This window comes from Cetorhinus maximus, chromosome 16 (genome assembly GCF_964194155.1).
Source record: "Cetorhinus maximus chromosome 16, sCetMax3.hap1.1, whole genome shotgun sequence".
Lineage (NCBI taxonomy): Eukaryota > Metazoa > Chordata > Chondrichthyes > Lamniformes > Cetorhinidae > Cetorhinus > Cetorhinus maximus.
In genome coordinates, this window is record NC_135894.1 from 78,014,349 (window position 1) to 78,031,610 (window position 17,262).

The following is a 17,262-nucleotide window of genomic DNA, read 5'->3' on the forward strand; positions in this document are numbered from 1 at the left end:
AGGATTATATAGGAGATACGGCACAGAAAGAAACTTTTTGGTCCAACCAGTTCATGCCAGTATTTATGGTCCATTTGAGTCTCCTCCCAGCTTTCCTCATCTAAATCTATCATTGTAACTCTCGATTCCCTTCTCCTTCAAATGTTTTTCTAGCTTCCCCTTAAACACATCTAGACTACCCACTTCAACCGCTCCATGTGGTAGCAAGTTCCACATTCTCACTACTCTTTGGATAAAGAAGTTTCTTCTGAATTCACTATTGGACATCTTGGTGACTATGGTATACTGATGGCCTCTAGTAATGTTTTTCAAAACCTTTCATAATTTTGAATGTCTCTGTTAGGTCACCACTTAAGCTTCTTTTTTCTTCCTTTCTTGAAGTGTATATCCACACATTTCTGGTATCATCCTTGTAAATTTTCTTTCTGACCTCTCCAGTGCCTTGACATCCTTTTTATAATATGGTGACTAGAACTGCATGCAGTATTCTTAAATGTGGTCTAACCAAGGTTCAATACAGGTCTAGCATAACTTCCCTACTTTTCAATTTTATCCCTCTAGAAATAAAGTCTAGTGCTTGCTTTGCCTTTTTTAATGGTCTTGTTATCCTGTGGTGCAATTTTTAGAGATTGATGTGTTTACAGAATTTATTTGTAAAGAATTAATACATGGTTTACAACAAACATACATTCCTTTAAGGTGCAAAAACTCAACAGTGAGTCAAACTGTGGCTAACAAAACAAGTTAAAGATTGTGTTAGACTAACAGAAGAGACTTATAAAGTTGCCAAAAAAGTGGTAATTCTGAGGATTAGGGCCATTTTAGAATTCAGCAAAGGAGGACCAAGAAACTGGCAAAGAAAGGGAGAATAGGATATGAATGTAAACTAGCAAGAAACAAAAACAGACTGTAAAAGCTTTAAGCATGTAAAAAGGAAAAGATTAGCAGAGACAAATGTGGGTCCCTTACAGGCAGAGACAGGAGAATTTATAATGGGGAATAAGGAAAAGGCAGAGAAGCTAAATAATTACTTTGTGTCTGTCTTCACAGAGAAAGGTACAAGAAACCTCCCAGAAATAATAGTGAGCCAAGGGACTAGTGAGAGTGAGGAACTGGAAGAAATTAGTATTAATGAAAAAGCAGTACTGAAGAAATTAATGGGACTGAAAGTTAATCCCCAGAACCTGATGACTTACATCCCAGAGTACTGAAAGAGATGGCTATAGAGAGTGGGTACATTGGTGGTCATCTTACAAAATTCTATAGATTCTGGAACATTGCCTGCAGATCGGAAGGTAGCAAATGTAACCCCGCTATTTAAGAAAGGAGGGAGGGAAAAATGGGGAACTACAGACCTGTTAGCCTGATGTCAGTACTGGGAAAATACTATAATCTATTATAAAGGAGGTGATAACTGGGCACTTAGAAAATAATGGTAGGATTGGGCAGAGTCAACATGAATTGATGAAAGGGGAATCGTGTTTGACAAACCGTTGGGAGTTTTCTGAGAATGTTATTAGCAGGATAGATAAGGGAGAACCAGTGGATGTGGTGTATTTGAATTTTCAGAAGGCTTCTGATAAGGTCCCACAAAGTAGATTGGTAAACAAAATTAGAGTACATGGGAAAGGGGATAATATACTGGCATGGATTAAAGATTAGTCATGGACAGGTAGCAGAGCGTAGGAGTAAACGGGGTATTCTCAGGTTGGCAGGCTGTGACTAGTGGGGTACGGTAAGGATCAGTACTTGGGTCCCAACTATTCACAATCCATATCAATGATTTGGATGTGGAGACCAAATGTAATATTTCCAAATTTGGTGATGACACAAAACTGATGGGAATGCGTATTGTGAGGATGATGCAAAGAGGCTTCAAGGGGATTTGGACAGGCTTAGTGAGTGGGCAAGTACATGGCAGATGGAATATAATGTGGATAAATGTGAAGTTATTCTCTTCGGTAGGAGGAACAAAGTTGCAGAGTATTTCTTAAATGGTGAGAGATTGGGAAGTGTTGATGTCCCAAGGGGCCTAAGTGTCCTTGTTCATAAGTCATTGAAAGCTAACATGCAGGTGCAGCAAGCAACTAGGAAAGCAAATTTATCACAAGAAGATTTGAGTGCAGGATTAACGATGTCTTGCTTCAATTACATAGGACCTTGGTGAGATCGCATCTGGAGCATTGTGTACAGTTTTGGTCTGCTTACCCAAAGAAGGATATACTTGCTATAGAGGGGGTGCAGCAGAGGTTCACCTGTGTTGAACTCAATTTGCCAAGTATTTGCCCACTCTGCAAGTTTATTAATGTTCTCCAGTATTTTTTTGCAGTGGGCCTGTTTGTGTGCTGTATAACTCTATGACTCTTCCTCAGTATTAACTATCCCCCACCACCAATTTGGTGTCATCCCCAAATTTAGAATATTGGTTAGGAATGGTGACAATGGTTGAAGCAAAAAAGTTGGAAATGTGTATGCAAAATTTGAGAGTAAGGCTTCTTAGTTGGAACTATATATATTTATTTATTAAAATATATTTATTTATTTATTTATTAAAATATATTTATTTATTTAATAGTTTGAGTGTGGAAGGAGTTGCTCAAATTTACTACTAACAGTAACCAATGTATTTTAAGCATTATCCACCTCCGTTTTTGGCTCTTGATAGTGAAACTTGCAGTAAGACATCAGTGAGAGATGCGTAAAGGCATTACATACCAGAAACTGGGTTATATTCTGCCGTGGCTCCAGCGTTTAAGGATGCAGCAGAGTCATGCTCTATCAATCTGTATAGAGTGTCGCTGTCTTCAAATCCTTTTCCGCTCAAAGGATTTAAAAACTTTCTGGCTGTCAAATCTTTTGCCATGTCAACTGCTGCAGTTTTGTCTAGGTGAAGTAAAGATCAATCAGAAAAAGATAGAAAGTATTTGATATAGGGTTGTTTAATAATCCAAACAACACAACAATTCAAAGGTTATAGTGATATTTTGCTCAAAAATTATGAATTCAGTTTTACCTACCACTCTGCTGTGTAAGGCACATGGGCACTAAAGTTCTAAAGTTCTCCTTTATAAATATTAACGGCTTGGCTATTTGCTTGACCTTCACCCCTCCCCTCTGCTATGGTATGAAGAGAGATTCCCTTACCCATTTGTTCTTGAAAGAAAAAGTTTGAACCTAAAGCTTCCATGAAAGGGAATCAAGCAATATGGAGATAGGGCATGAAAATGGAGTTGAGGTAGATCAGCCAAGATCTTGCTGAATGGTGGAGCAGGCTCGTGTGGACATATTACCTACTTCATTTTCTTAAGTTCTTATGGTCCTTTAGCTTTGTTCCATGTTCATATTTATTCCCCTTTTACCCACTCAGAAAGGGTTTCTTGAGAGCCCAGAAGATACATTTCTTGCAGGAACAAACAGGAAACACAAACTATTTAACTAATCAAGGGAACCTCTGTTTATAGCTTAACACTGACTCCACTATCACTCATTTATTATTTACAGGCTGATGTAGGAGGCAGGCAGTAAAGTGGTGTTAAGGCCACAACCCAATCAGCTGTGATCTTATTGAATGGCGGAGCAGGCTTGAGGGGCCAAATGGCCTACTCCTGGTCCTATTTCTTATGTTCTTATGTTACGTAGATCATTTTGCCTTTGACAAAGGAATGGGAGTGCTGGCAAATGAAACATCATTCCATAATGGTCACATACAGTATGGTCAGGATAAAGCATCCCCTTACAGATACAGCATGGTTAAATGCAGAGCAAAAGCTTTCTCTGCTCTGTCCCATCAGTACCTCTTACACTAATTCCAGAAGGACACTCTTGTGCAAAACACCTCACCATCCTTTCTGCAGCTGAACTTGGGAGGGAAGCTTTTCATTTAAGTCTGGTTTGCTTCAAACCAAGGTCACAGGTATGAAGCAACAATGTGCTAAATCAACCAGTTTTCTAATTGGAACTTAACATTTCTAGTTGCCCTTGTGACATTTTGTAAAAACTTTGCAATTACACTTTATTCAAAGTAAAGAAAAAAGCTGTGACGTATCAGAATTAAGCTTGAACCACTAATAATCCATGTCATTACCGAGTACCTATTAATACAAGACTTGCACTTTGTAATTCGTACATTAAATCTATGAATGGAAATTGCCAAGTGTCATACTTTTCTCATTCACAGAAAGAAGCAACTTTACCACACCTGAGAGATCCCACCAAAAAACAATTTTTATTTTGAAAGGTTACAATTTTAACCAATCACATCATTAAAAAAACAACTAGCCACTATTTTGATTTCTAACCCACCACAGCATATACCGAAGGTGGCAGCGCATAAGTCAACCTTTTAAGTCTTGAAAAATCCCCTTTCTGCAGTGTTGCCACTCCTAGACCCACACTCAAACAAACTGTGCAAACCTTGTGACTTCTTTTGGTTGCAGGTGGCAACAGAAGTCTTATTCCAACCTTTGGAAAATTTGAGCCCTTTTCAACCCAAGTGCCGTACCAATGGAAAGTGACTAACATGCATACTTGCAGAAACAAAGTCATTTTGACAACAGTTTTAGTTCATATTGACTCTTTCCCCTCTCCCCCACTAAAGAAAGAATCTTGTTGCTTTAAAGATCGGGGTTTCACACCTTTGTTTATAGTAAGTTGGTAAACAAACGCGTCTGTTTGACATGAAATATTAGCAATTTAGAGAAAAGCTTCCAGTCCAAAGTTACTCCTGATGGAGTCAATCCATTTATAAAAGATCAGAAATCAAAATGCTAGCTATCAGTTTGTTTTTAAAATAACCAACCCGGCATGTGTTGGGTGTAAAAGGTTCTTCCTGGTAAAGCTTTGTCATGGTTAGGCAGTTGAATAAGAAAGACTTGCTTAACACTACTGCATTCAAATCAGTCTGTGCTGACTATATATTTTTTTTAAAAACACATTTAAAAATGATTTTTGCTTTTGAAATCCTTTTCACTGCTGCTTCCCATTGAGCACATCCTCCTTTTGGAAACACAAATTAAGGTGATTCCCTTGGTTCTCTACAGATTTGTTAATAAATATGTACAACTTTGTTCTGGGATTCTCATGATAAATGTGACAAGTACAGCAAAATGAAACGCTGTGATAACAAACCAGGCCGGAGCTCTGTCTCCCTTCCACACCCTCACCAACATCGACCACCCCGTTACCCAGAAGCAACATATTCACGAGAGCTCTGAGGCAGGAAAGGTGATCCACACTTTAGCCATCACCAATATTGTTTTACACACTCTGATATATTTATTTCAGTGGCAGAGTTTCCCACCCTGCCACTGAAAAGGTTGCCGCAAAACTCGCCCCACTCCAGCGGACTGCCCCACAGCCATATAATGCTCTGTGGAGCGTTACTTGGCTTAAGCTGGGCCATCTGCCCCCAGCTGGGGAGGAAGCCCTACCCCTGAGAGCTGCGGGTCAATCCGATGGCCGGCAGCTCACTGGTACCCCTCCAGCAGCACCACTGGGAACCATGGTCACTGCTGGGAGTGCATCCAGTCCCTAAAGAAGAAAAGCCAGGAGCAGAATGACAGATATGTTGTTGGGGATGGGGGGTGGTTCTTGGTGGGGCTCACAAGGGGCTGGGGCGCACTGGCCATGGTGGGGAGCTTCCAATCAGTAAATGGGTCCGTGAGGGAGGAAACACCCAACCCCCCACCCCTCCCCCTACTTTCCCACCTGGGGCCCAAGCAGGCTTACCTCCCAGACTTCCCACCTGTCCCCGACCTCCTCCTGCAGGCCAAAAAATTTTAGCCGGGTGGAAAATGGCCCTTAAGCAGCCTTTAATTGAACCTCAATTGCTGTGAGGGCAGGCGGGCTGCAGGTGGCGTCACCTAACCCCATTAAATCGTAGCCAGGTTGGGGGTGGGCTGGTCGGCTGGGGGGGGGAAAGGCTCACGTGCCATTTTACAGTACTCCCGCCTGAAAGAGACTGTAAAATACTGTCCCAGATTACAGCAGAGTGGTATCCACCTACTGGCTTCTTGCTTTTATACCACTAAACACAACTCCATATTTTGGAAGGCAAAATTGCAGACCCACATTTTCTTTACTCCCCTGCAATCTTAACCAGACAACTAATTGTAAAAATACCTCAGAGAATCTTAACCCCTCAAGGAAAGGCAGGATGTAAATTCTCAAAAATGGAAAACTTGATCTCAAATCTACCACTAACCCTCCTATTTCCGGTTTAACCAGGGTGGGTTAGGGGTTTTTGAGGGGGGTGGTGGGAGCGGCTGTGAGTAACCTGTTCTCAAGGGGTAGGTTGATCATTTTAATATGTTTAAAGGAGGTTGCTAGCGTCAGATTTGCAGCAACCATTTGGATTTAATGGCTGTGAGCAGGTTTTTGCCTCGGCTCAGGCAACTTGCTGGCTAAACGGAGGCAAGAACTGAAAGTTGCAGCAAGTGTTTTTTTAATGCATTAGTGGTAGGCCAGGAGTGCTTCCCCAGATCCACCAAACCAACCTGTCTCAATCTGATGCTGAGTTTATCTCTCCTACCAACACACTGCAATATACCCGTGACCTCCCCTTCCCCGTGAGGATCTTCGTTACCGCCCCAAATGTTATCCCTCATTCACTTTCCCTCCAACCCCTGTTACATAGGGCAGGACCTTACATTCCTCCATTTCCAGGCACCTGAGCTACTGAAACTCACCCCAGTTTCCTCCCCAATTCCCTGTAAATAAAAATAAAAATAAAAATACCTGGAAAAACTCAGCAGGTCTGGCAGCATCTGCGGAGAGGTACACAGTTAACATTTTGAGTCCGTATGACTCTTCAACAGAACTAAGTAAAAATAGAAAAGAGGTGAAATATAAGCTGGTTTTGGGGGGGGGGGGGGGGGGGGGGATAGGTAGAGCTGGATAGAGGGCCAGTGATAGGTGGAGATAGCCAAAAGATGTCATAGACAAAAGGACAAAGAGGTGTTGAAGGTGGTGATATTATCTAAGGAATGTGCTAATTAAGGGTAGAAAGCAGGACAAGCAAGGTGCAGATAGCCCTAGTGGGGGTGGGGTGGGGTGAAGGGAAGGGATCGAAATAGGCTAAAAGGTAGAGATAAAACTATGGATGGAAATAGGTGGGAAAAGAAAAATCTATATAAACTATTGGGAAAAAAATGGGGGGGATTGGAAAAGGGGTGGGGATGGAGGAGAGAGTTCATGATCTAAAATTGTTGAACTCAATATTCAGTCCGGAAGGCTGTAAAGAGCCTAGTCGGAAGATGAGGTGCTGTTCCTCCAGTTTGCATTGAGCTTCACTGGAACAATGCAGCAGGCTAAGGACGGACATGTGGGCATGACAGCAGGGTGAAGTGTTGAAATGGCAAGCGACAGGGAGGTCTGGGCCATGCTTGCGGACAGACCGAAGGTGTTCTGCAAAGCGGTCACCCAGTCTGCGTTTGGTCTCTCCAATGTAGAGGAGACCGCATTGGGAGCAACGAATGAAGTAGACTAAATTGAGGGAAGTGCAAGTAAAATGCTGCTTCACTTGAAAGGAGTGTTTGGGCCCTTGGACGGTGAGGAGAGGGGAAGTAAAGGGGCAGGTGTTGCACCTTCTGCGGTTGCATGGGAAGGTGTCGTGGGAGGGGGTTGAGGAGTAGGGGGTGATGGAGGAGTGGACCAGGGTGTCCCGGAGGGAACGATCCCTACGGAATGCCGCCGGTGGGGTGAAGGGAAGATGTGTTTGGTGGTGGCATCATGCTGGAGTTGGCGGAAATGGCGGAGGATGATCCTTTGAATGCGGAGGCTAGTGGGGTGATAAGTGAGAGCAAGGGGCCCCTATCATGGTTCTGGGAGGGAGAGGAAGGTGTGAGGGCGGATGCGCGGGAGATGGCCCGGACACGGTTGAGGGCCCTGTCAACCATCGTGGATGGAAAACCTCGGTTAAGGAAGAAGGAAGACATGTCAGAGGAACTGTTTTTGAAAGTGTCATCATCAGAACAGATGCGACAGAGGCGAAGGAACTGAGAAAATGGGATGGAGTCCTTACAGGAAGCAGGGTGTGAGGAGCTGTAGTCGAGGTAGCTGTGGGAGTCGGTAGGCTTGTTATGAATATTGGTGGACAGTCTATCACCAGAAATTGAGACAGAGAGGTCAAGGAAGGGAAGGGAAGTGTCAGAGATGGACCATGAGAAAATGATGGAGGGGTGGAAATTGGAAGCAAAATTCATAAATTTTTCCAGGTCCAGACGAGACCATGAAGCAGCACCAAAGCAATCATCGATGTACCGGAGAAAGAGTTGTGGGAGGGGGCTGGAGTAGGACTAGAACAAGGAATATTCCACATACCCCAGAAAGAGACAGGCATAACTGGGGCCCATGCGGGTATCCATAGCCACACCTTTTATTTGGAGGAAGTGAGAGGAGTTTACGGAGAAATTGTTCAGTGTGAGAACAAGTTCAGCCAGACGGAGGAGAGGAGTGGTGGATGGGGATTGTTTGGGCCTCTGTTCGAGGAAGAAGCGGAGAGCCATCAGACCATCCCGGTGGGGGATGGAGGTGTAGAGGGATTGGACCCTGTAAATAAAGATTCCTAATTCTGGTTTCCACCTCATGCCTCCTAAAACCGGCAACAATGCAAACAATGGAAGTTCACACTGGGCTATTGGCAAATCACAGGCAGAATTTTAAAAACATGCTGTGTCATGCTGCTCTATGGCACAAGTCCAACGTTCTGTAGAACCAAAACAAAGTATAGATTAGGAAAGATCACTTTGTTTTAATTTAAAAAAACAAGAAGTTTAAAATAAAAACTAAATGTGTAAAATTTGTGCATGCAGAGCATTTTACTGAATTGATTTTGGCATAAAAATCCTTTAAAAATGTGATCTAAAGAAACTCCTTGGAGTTTTCAAGTGTTATCACTGCACAATCGCATACTACTGCAAACTGCAAATGAGAGATGGGAGTTGCTGGTTTAGATGGTATTTCAAATCATGATGTGTAGGAGAAACTTCACCTAGCAGACTCACCAAGGTCTTTGTATTGCATCAACCAGTTGACTAATTTCTTCCCAGTGAAAGTTTTTTGATGAATTTTCAGACAAGACCAATGGCTGCCAATAGTACCACTTTCCTTGAATTCCAAGACCAGGTCTGCATATTCATCTCTTTTACTTTTCAATTCTGTAAAGCAAATAATATAAGCTTGCTATTTTCAACAGTGGATGCATTAAAATCACTTTAAAAAAAACACAACATGATTTCCTCCAGCATCTATGGACATACCTATGATTTATAATCATATTGTTTTAGAACTACTGTAACGTGGAATCACAGAAAGAGGCCACTTGGCCCATGGTGTCTGTGTCAACCAAAAAGTGAGCCACCCAGCCTAATTCCACTTTCCAGCAGGTAGTCCATAGCCCTGCAGGTTATGGCACTTGAGGTGCATATCCAGACACCTTTTAAACGAGTTGAGGGTTTCTGCCTCTAATACCCTTTTAGGCAGTGAGTTTCAGACCCCTACCTCCCGCTGGATGAAAAGATATTTCCTCATCTCCCCTCTATTCTTTCTACCACTTTAAATCTATGCTCCCTTATCACTGACCTCTTTGTTAAGGTAGATAGGCCCTTCCCATCCACTCCATCCAGGACCCTCACAATTTTATACATCTCAATCAAATCTCCCCTCAGCCTCCTCTGTTCCATGGAGAACAATCCCAGCCTCTCCAATTTTTCCCTCATAGCTGAAATTTCCCAGTCCTCTATGCCCACTTTAAGGCAATCACATCCTTTCTGTAATAAGGTGAGCAGAACTGCACACAATAATCTAGTTGTGGCCTAACTAATGATTTATACAGTTCCAGCATAACCTCCCTGCTCTTATATTCTATGCCTCGACTAATAAATGAAAGGATTCCACATGCCTTCTTAACCACCTTATCAACCTATCCTGCTACCTTCAGGGATCTGTGGACATTCACTCCAAGGTCCCTCAATTCCTCTACACCTCAGTATTCTTCCATTCATTGTGTATTCCTTTGCCTTTTTTGACTTCCCCAAATGCATCACCTCACACTTCTCTGGGTTGAATCCCATTTGCCATTCTTCTGCCCACCTGACCAGTCCATTGATATCTTCCTGCAGTCTACAACTATCCTCCTCACTATCAACCACGCGGCCAATTTTTGTGTTGTCTGTAAACTTCTTGATCATTCCCCCGAATATTTTTGTCCAAATCGTTAATATATACCACAAAAGGCAAGGGGCCTAGTACTGAGCCCTGCAGAACTCCACTGGAAACAGCCTTCCAGTCACAAAAACTGTTGTCAACAATTACCCTTTGTTTTCTGCCACTGAGCCAATTTTGTATCCAGCTTGATAAAAGCCCGTGGGATCCAGGGGAATGTATTTTTTTTAACCAGTCTGCCACACAGGACCTTGTCAAAAGCCTTGCTAAAACCCATGTAGGCCACATCAACTGCACTATCTTCAAGCTTCCTTGTTACTTTCTCAAAAGATTCAATCAAGCCCGTCAGAAATGATCTTCCCTGAACAAACCCATGCTAACTGTCCTTGATTGATCCGTGCCTTTCTAAGTGACAGTTTATCCTCTCAGAATTGATCTTTAGAAGAGATTACACTGTACCTTTGACATCCATAGGTACATTGCAAAACCACAGGAGTATGTTTACAATGCATCTTAACATACAAAATAGAAAATTCTCAGTGTGATTGATTTATCCTAGCTGCAAACAAATAAACTAGGACTCAAAAGCATGGTTTCCTTCTCAATTGTTAAATTGAAACAATAACACCAAAAATAACAGAATATAAAAAGCATCTGTGCTTCAGATAAACACTCACTACTTAAACAACAAAACTTTTGGAAAACGCATGATGTCTTAGTCATCCGAATTGTAGTTTACTCAAACTCTTATCTTGGCAGTAGTACATTGTGGTGCACTCTAGAGGCATTCCCTCTCAATGTTGAATTGCTGTCAATTTTGTTCTCTCACCACCGAGTACAACATGGAATTCTCAGAGCATTTGGGGATGAATTTGTGGAAAATTACGAAGCGCAAACATGTAGAGAAGCTAAATTAGCAAGTGCAAATTAAGCATAATAATTAACGCCAATTCCTGTCTATCACACTTTTGGGCCTAGGATATCTCCAAGCCAGTTTCATTAACAAGGCTTCGTGCCAAAACAAAAACATTCCACCAAAATGGATTGAAAAATAATGCTTCTAAATAGTGTAACATTCCATAAAATTAGATTTGAAACTAAATTTGAGTCACACAAGTGCCAGGCAATTACCAAGTCCAACAAGAGAATCTAATCATCTCCTCTTGACATTCAATATTATTGCCATTGCTGAATCCCCCTCGTCAACATCCTGGGGGGGGTCAGCATTGACCAGAAATTTATCAGCTACATAAATACTGTGGTTACCAACACCAGTTCAGAGGCTGGGTATTTCTGCAGTAGGCAATTTATCTTCTGACTCCACCACCTACAAGGCACATGTCAAGAGTGTGATGGAATACTCTCCATTTAAATGGATGAGTGCAGCTCCAGCCACACTCTAGAAGCGCAACACCATCCAGGACAAAGCAATGTGCTTGAATGGCACCCTGCTCACCTTCTTAAACATTCATTCCATCTACCATTGGTGCATTGCGGATGTCGAGTGTACCATTTATAAAATGTACTGCAACAACGTCTCCTAAAGCCATGATCTCTAACACCTAGAAGAAAAAGGGCAGCAGGTGAATGGGAAAACCACCACCTGCAACACCCACTTCAGGTCACAAACCGCCCTGACTTGGAAATATGTTTCCATTCAAATGTTGCTGAAAAGAGAGACATGTTGCCTTTCATCTTGCATGCATCAGGACAAATGCAAGAATGCCAAATTTCAAATAATCACAACAATTTATTAAGTTCTAAATAGGGGAAATACTAATTTTACAAAGCTGAGAGGTGAACTTGTGAAAGTGGACTGAATACAGTTACTAGAAGGGAAAACGGTGTCAAATCAATGGGAGGTGTTCAAAAGCGAGATTATACAGGCACAGTGTAGACATGTCCCCACATAGAAAAAGGGTGGTACTGCCAAATCTAGAGCCTCCTGGTTAACCGGAAGCATACAGGATAAGATAAAGCAGAAAAAGAAAGCTAACGACAGTCATAAAAAGCTTAATGCTGTAGAAAGCCTAGAGGTGTATAGCAATTACAATGAAGTTAAAAAAAGAAATCAGGAAAGCAAACAGAGGATACAAAAAAATATTGGAAGGTAAAATTAAACAAAAACCAAAAGATGTTTGACCAATACATTAAGAGCAAGAGAATAACTAAGGAAAGGATAGGGCCTATCAGAGATGTACATGGCAACTTGGGCGTTGATGCTGAAGATGTGGGCAGGGTTCTCATTGAGTACTTTGTCTTCACTAAGGAGAGAGATGATGCAGATATTCTAGTTAAGGAGGAGGAGTGTGAAATATTAGATACAATAAGCATAATGGGAGAGGAAGTACTGGCGTCCTTGAAGTTGGATAAATCACCAGGGCCAGATGGATTGTATCCCATATTGTTAAAGGAAGCCTGGGAGGAAATATCGGATACTCGGAGGATAATTTTCCAATCCTCACTAAATTGGATACAGGCAAGGTACCAGAGCATTGGAGGTCTGTGAATGTTGTACCAATATTTAAAATGGGTGCGAGGGATATGCCAAAAGATTATAGGCCGGTCAGTCTGACTTCGGTGGTGGGAAAATTATTGGAATCAAATTGGAAAGACAGGATGAACTGTCACATAGAAAGGCACGGACTGATCAGGGATAGTCAGCATGGTTTTGTTAGGGGAAGACCATGTCTTGCTAACTTAATAGAATTTTTTGAGGAAGTAACAAGGAGGATTGAGGAGGGTAGTGCACTGGATGTTATCGACATGGATTTTAGTAAAGCATTTCACAAAGTTCCACATGGCACACTGGTCAAAAAAGTGAGGTGCCATGGGATACAGGGTAAAGTCATGAGTTTGATCCAAAATTGACATAGTGACAGGAAACAAAGGGTAATGGTCAATGGATGTTTTTGCAAATGGAAAGTGGTTTCCAGTGGCATTCCACAGGGCTCAGTGTTAGGGCCCTTGTTACCTGTAGTATATATTCATGATTTGGACTTAAACGTGGGAGGCATAATTGGGAAATTTGGCAAATGATGCAAAAATTAGCCATGTAGTTGATAGTGAAGAGGACAGCTGTTGCCTCCAGAAAGATATCAATGGTTTGGTTGAGTGGGCAGAAAAGTGGAAAATGGAATTCAATCACATACACTCACACATGTGCACATGCACACGCACACACAGATTACCAGAAGGATAAAACAGGGACAGGTCACTTGTTCACACAGTCCTTAAGATGGTGGTTGAAAAGTTGTAGGCTTGAATGATTCTTTCCTGGTTCTTTGAAGACAAATGGAGGTTGTACGTTTATGGCTTTTCAGTCAAAATTGTGATCAAGCCTCTGTAATGAAGAAATTTAATCTTGCAGGTAAAAACAAATTAGCCCATCTTCACCTCCTAACATAACTTTCTTTTCAAGGCAGGGTTCTTTCCTCTTGCTGGGTGAGACATCTCTGCCTCTGAGGTGCTGGTCCCAGACTGCCTTGCGGGTTGCCCTTGTGAATTAATAAGGTATTAGCTCCCTCTCCAGCCAGTTTCAGTCATGTGATGACAGTATCAAAGTATTCCATCATCCATATAATGTTTTCAAACCAATGTAAATGACACACAATGGGAAAATGTTTGATATTCCATCAACATTCCAGTTTTGATCATCCTCACGGAATGACTTTGTTTAAAATCCCTTCTTCATAGGGCTGGCAAATCTAGCAGCCTATGTCAGTCTAAATCTCTTCCATTGAAATGATGAGGGGCAGTCAATTAGTACTTGGGAAGGCCAGTTACATTTTAAGTAGCTTCCCAGAGATATTTGATCATGTCTGTCTCTATCTGCCCAGAAACTACAAAAGAATTTACCTGACTTTCCAGAGTCCATTTTGTGAAGGTACAGTGTCCATATTACATGTTGCTTTGTAAAAGTAAAGTGCTGTCTCCCAATATACTTTAGGACATATGACGTGACCATAACAATGGCAAAACCTCGGCCAATCAGAGATGATTTGCCAACAAGTCAGCACCCTTTTCTCCTGTAGTATAAATTGTTGTGACTTAAATTTGGCATTCCTGTGTTTGTTCTGGTGTGTGCAAGACAAAAAGCTTCATCAACATGTCTAACATTTCAGCAATATTCAAGTTCCATGCTAACAAGCGAACATCACCATTCCCTTATCGTCATTGGGTCAAAATCCCAGAAATCCCTTCCCATCAGCACTGTACGTGTACCTACACCACACGAACTGTTGTGGCTCAAGAAGGTGGCTCAACAACAGCTTCTCAAGGGCAACAAATATTGACTTAGCCACCGATACCCACATCCCATGAATAAATTAAAAAAACAGGGCCAGATTTAACTCCGTGCTGCCAGTTTTGAAGGCGGGGGGCATATTAAATGCAGCGAGCACCTCAATTATACCAGTGGCAGGGGCGGTGTGGGGTTCATCAGGCAGCCCACCTGCCAACAAGCTAATTGAGGCCCTTAAGTGGCCAATTAATTCCTACTCAAGATTTAAATGGTTGTGGGAGAGGCCCAAGCCTAAGCGGCCAGCCCTTCTTAACTGGCCCCCTGTGTCTATTGGAGGCACCCCCCTACCCCCCACTCCCTAAGGTTTAGCCCAAACCTCACAGGTTCACCTCCTCTCCCCATCACCCCCTCCACCAGCCTCTCAGTCCCAATTCCCCCTCCCTGCTACCCACATTGCCTCTATCCAGGGATCCAATGACTATCCCTGATGAAGGCCCCACTGTAATGCTGGCTGTAACCCCTGCTCTCAGCGGAAGTCCAGCCTTCAGTGTTAAATGGGTGCAGGGCAGCCATTGTTGCTCTGGGCGGGCCCCTCCCCTGTTGCTCTGGGCGGGCCCCTCCCCTCCCCTGACCTCTTAGCCAAGTCTGGGGAAGTGGAACAGAGGTCTCTGGTGACCCATTAAATCCACCCCATTGAGTTATTAACTTCTCGCTACAGAACTATAGCTCAGAAAATCGGAACAGTTCTGCACAACGTGGGTTTTGCAAAGTAGAATAATTCCAGCAATGTGCACGCTACGCAAAAGCAACTGTGCGTTTTGAAACAGTATGATTAAATTTATTTGAAGTTTTTTTTTGAAAACTTATCCAATGTTATGTTTGACAAGTATTGTCTTGCTCTAATCATGGGCAGGTTAACAATCAACTACTGTCTTCCCCTTTGGTCAATCTTCCAGTCCATTCACTACATTCATGCAGTTAACTCAAAATTTTACTTTGGTATCAAACACTGGTCAGTTTTTATAGTTTGCCCCATGTATGACTGAATGTATACCAAAGTTAGAAGCAGTTGCTTGCCATATTTGGTTGGTATATCTACCTTAACAATTATGCATTGTGAGTATGTTACCTTCTTTTCTACTAACCTTCAACTGGTTCTTCTCCTTCATCTGTTTCTAGTTCAGGGATTGGAGGTGCATCAGGAGGTACTGGATTATTCTTAACTGTATCAATCAGACTGGCAAGCTTTTCCTGGGACTGATGGAGAAGGAAGTGATTTATAGTTTCTGCATTACTATGCTGAGGTAATCTGACAAGAATACATCAAGATATTCATTTGAAGGACTGCTCAGTTTTTAAACCAACAGAAGAAAGCTGTTGAGACAGACTTGCAAATACAAAACTATCCCTACAATTGCCCACTGTAGGACTTTGTCATTGGAACATTGCAAATTATAATCTTCAGTGTAGTCTCTCACCTGGAATACTCAGGAGAATCTTCTTATAGTTTGCCCCATGTATGACTGAATGTAAATCAAAGTTAGAAGCAGTTGCCTGCCATATTTGGTTGGTATATCTACCTTAACAATTATGCATTGTGAGTATGTTACCTTCTTTTCTACTAACCTTCAACTGGTTAGTTGAAGACAACAGGCATTCTATTCTGTATCTGACACAAAACCTGCTACTTTTTCTGCTGTCAACCTGTTCGTTGTCTATTTTTATCATGTTCAATCTCTCGAGCTACTCCTCCTTTTCTGTGACAAAGGGTGCATTCTAATAAACAACGTGCTACTATACCCACTACAAGTCCTGTCCCCTGTTGGCCTTCTGACTTGCAGCTAAATATCAGAACAATATGCTTAGGTAATTTTTCCAGGTATTGGAAATCGACATACCAACTATGCAGCCTGCAGGATGAAGAATCTTGCATCTGGGAAAGTCACTGAAAAGTTATCCACTATGTTTTAGCTGAGCTATGCAAAAACAAGTCCAAATCCCACAAAAATGTAGACAACAGGATCTAGAATTCCACTATAAAATTATATGAATACACACATACATATATGCAGGGTTGGAGCTTGTGGGGCCAGTTCTAGATTTTTCTGCACAAAATTAAAATTAGTTCAGCAGTGGGTTTTATTTATAATCCAATCGTGATTTTAACTGTGCTGATATTGGCTTCTATTGAACAGCACCATTCCCCCTCCCCTACCCGCCCCCTGCTAGTTTCAATATGCTTGGAACTCAGATTATCTCCAATGTTCTGATGAAGGGTCAATGAAACATTAACTCTGTTTTTCTCCACAGATCCTGCCTGACCTGCTGAGTATTTCCAGCATTTTCAACTTTTATTTCAACTTACACTACTACTTTTGCATCAATCAGCAGCCCTGACTGCTTTGCACTTCTGTGAAAGTGCTGCACAGTGACAATATAAACTGGATTTTTAACTACATTTTATAGACTAGTACTCATTCTTATTCAAACAAAAACAGAAAATGCTGGAAATACTCAGCAAAGATGTTGCCTGGCCTGCTGAGTATTTCCAGCATCACAGTATTTTGCCTTACTTATTCCAACTCAATGGTGCAGTTGAATCAGGAAGGGCAGAGCAAAATTAACTTTAAACATTTCAGCTATTTTGGTTTGTCAGAACAGGTTGAACCAGCTGTTTCAGTCAAATGGATCTCTGTTGTATTTGCTGATGTTGGGAGATGCAAGAAAGCTTACATCTTTCTATACATATAAAGTATTCATGAATTACAATATTGTGCAAAATTGCCTCGCTTTCACATCAATGTTGGCAAGTTCTGGGTTATAATAATGGACTATAAATGCAGGACGAGTTTTCTGTG

The 17,262-nt window shown here is 42.0% G+C and overlaps 1 protein-coding gene across 4 annotated transcripts in view; it reads right to left on the bottom strand.

Moving 5' to 3' along the window:
- Window positions 1–17,262, bottom strand: part of LOC144691736 (uncharacterized) — a 56,961-nt gene that overhangs the window by 23,479 nt on the left and 16,220 nt on the right. For all 4 annotated transcript variants that reach the window (XM_078560148.1, XM_078560147.1, XM_078560146.1 and 1 more), the window contains 3 exons: window positions 15,550–15,661; window positions 9,003–9,155; window positions 2,716–2,883 (listed from right to left, as the gene is read on the bottom strand). In XM_078560148.1, the coding sequence (XP_078416274.1) occupies window positions 2,716–2,883; window positions 9,003–9,155; window positions 15,550–15,661 (433 nt within the window). The remainder of the gene's footprint in view (window positions 1–2,715; window positions 2,884–9,002; window positions 9,156–15,549; window positions 15,662–17,262) is intronic.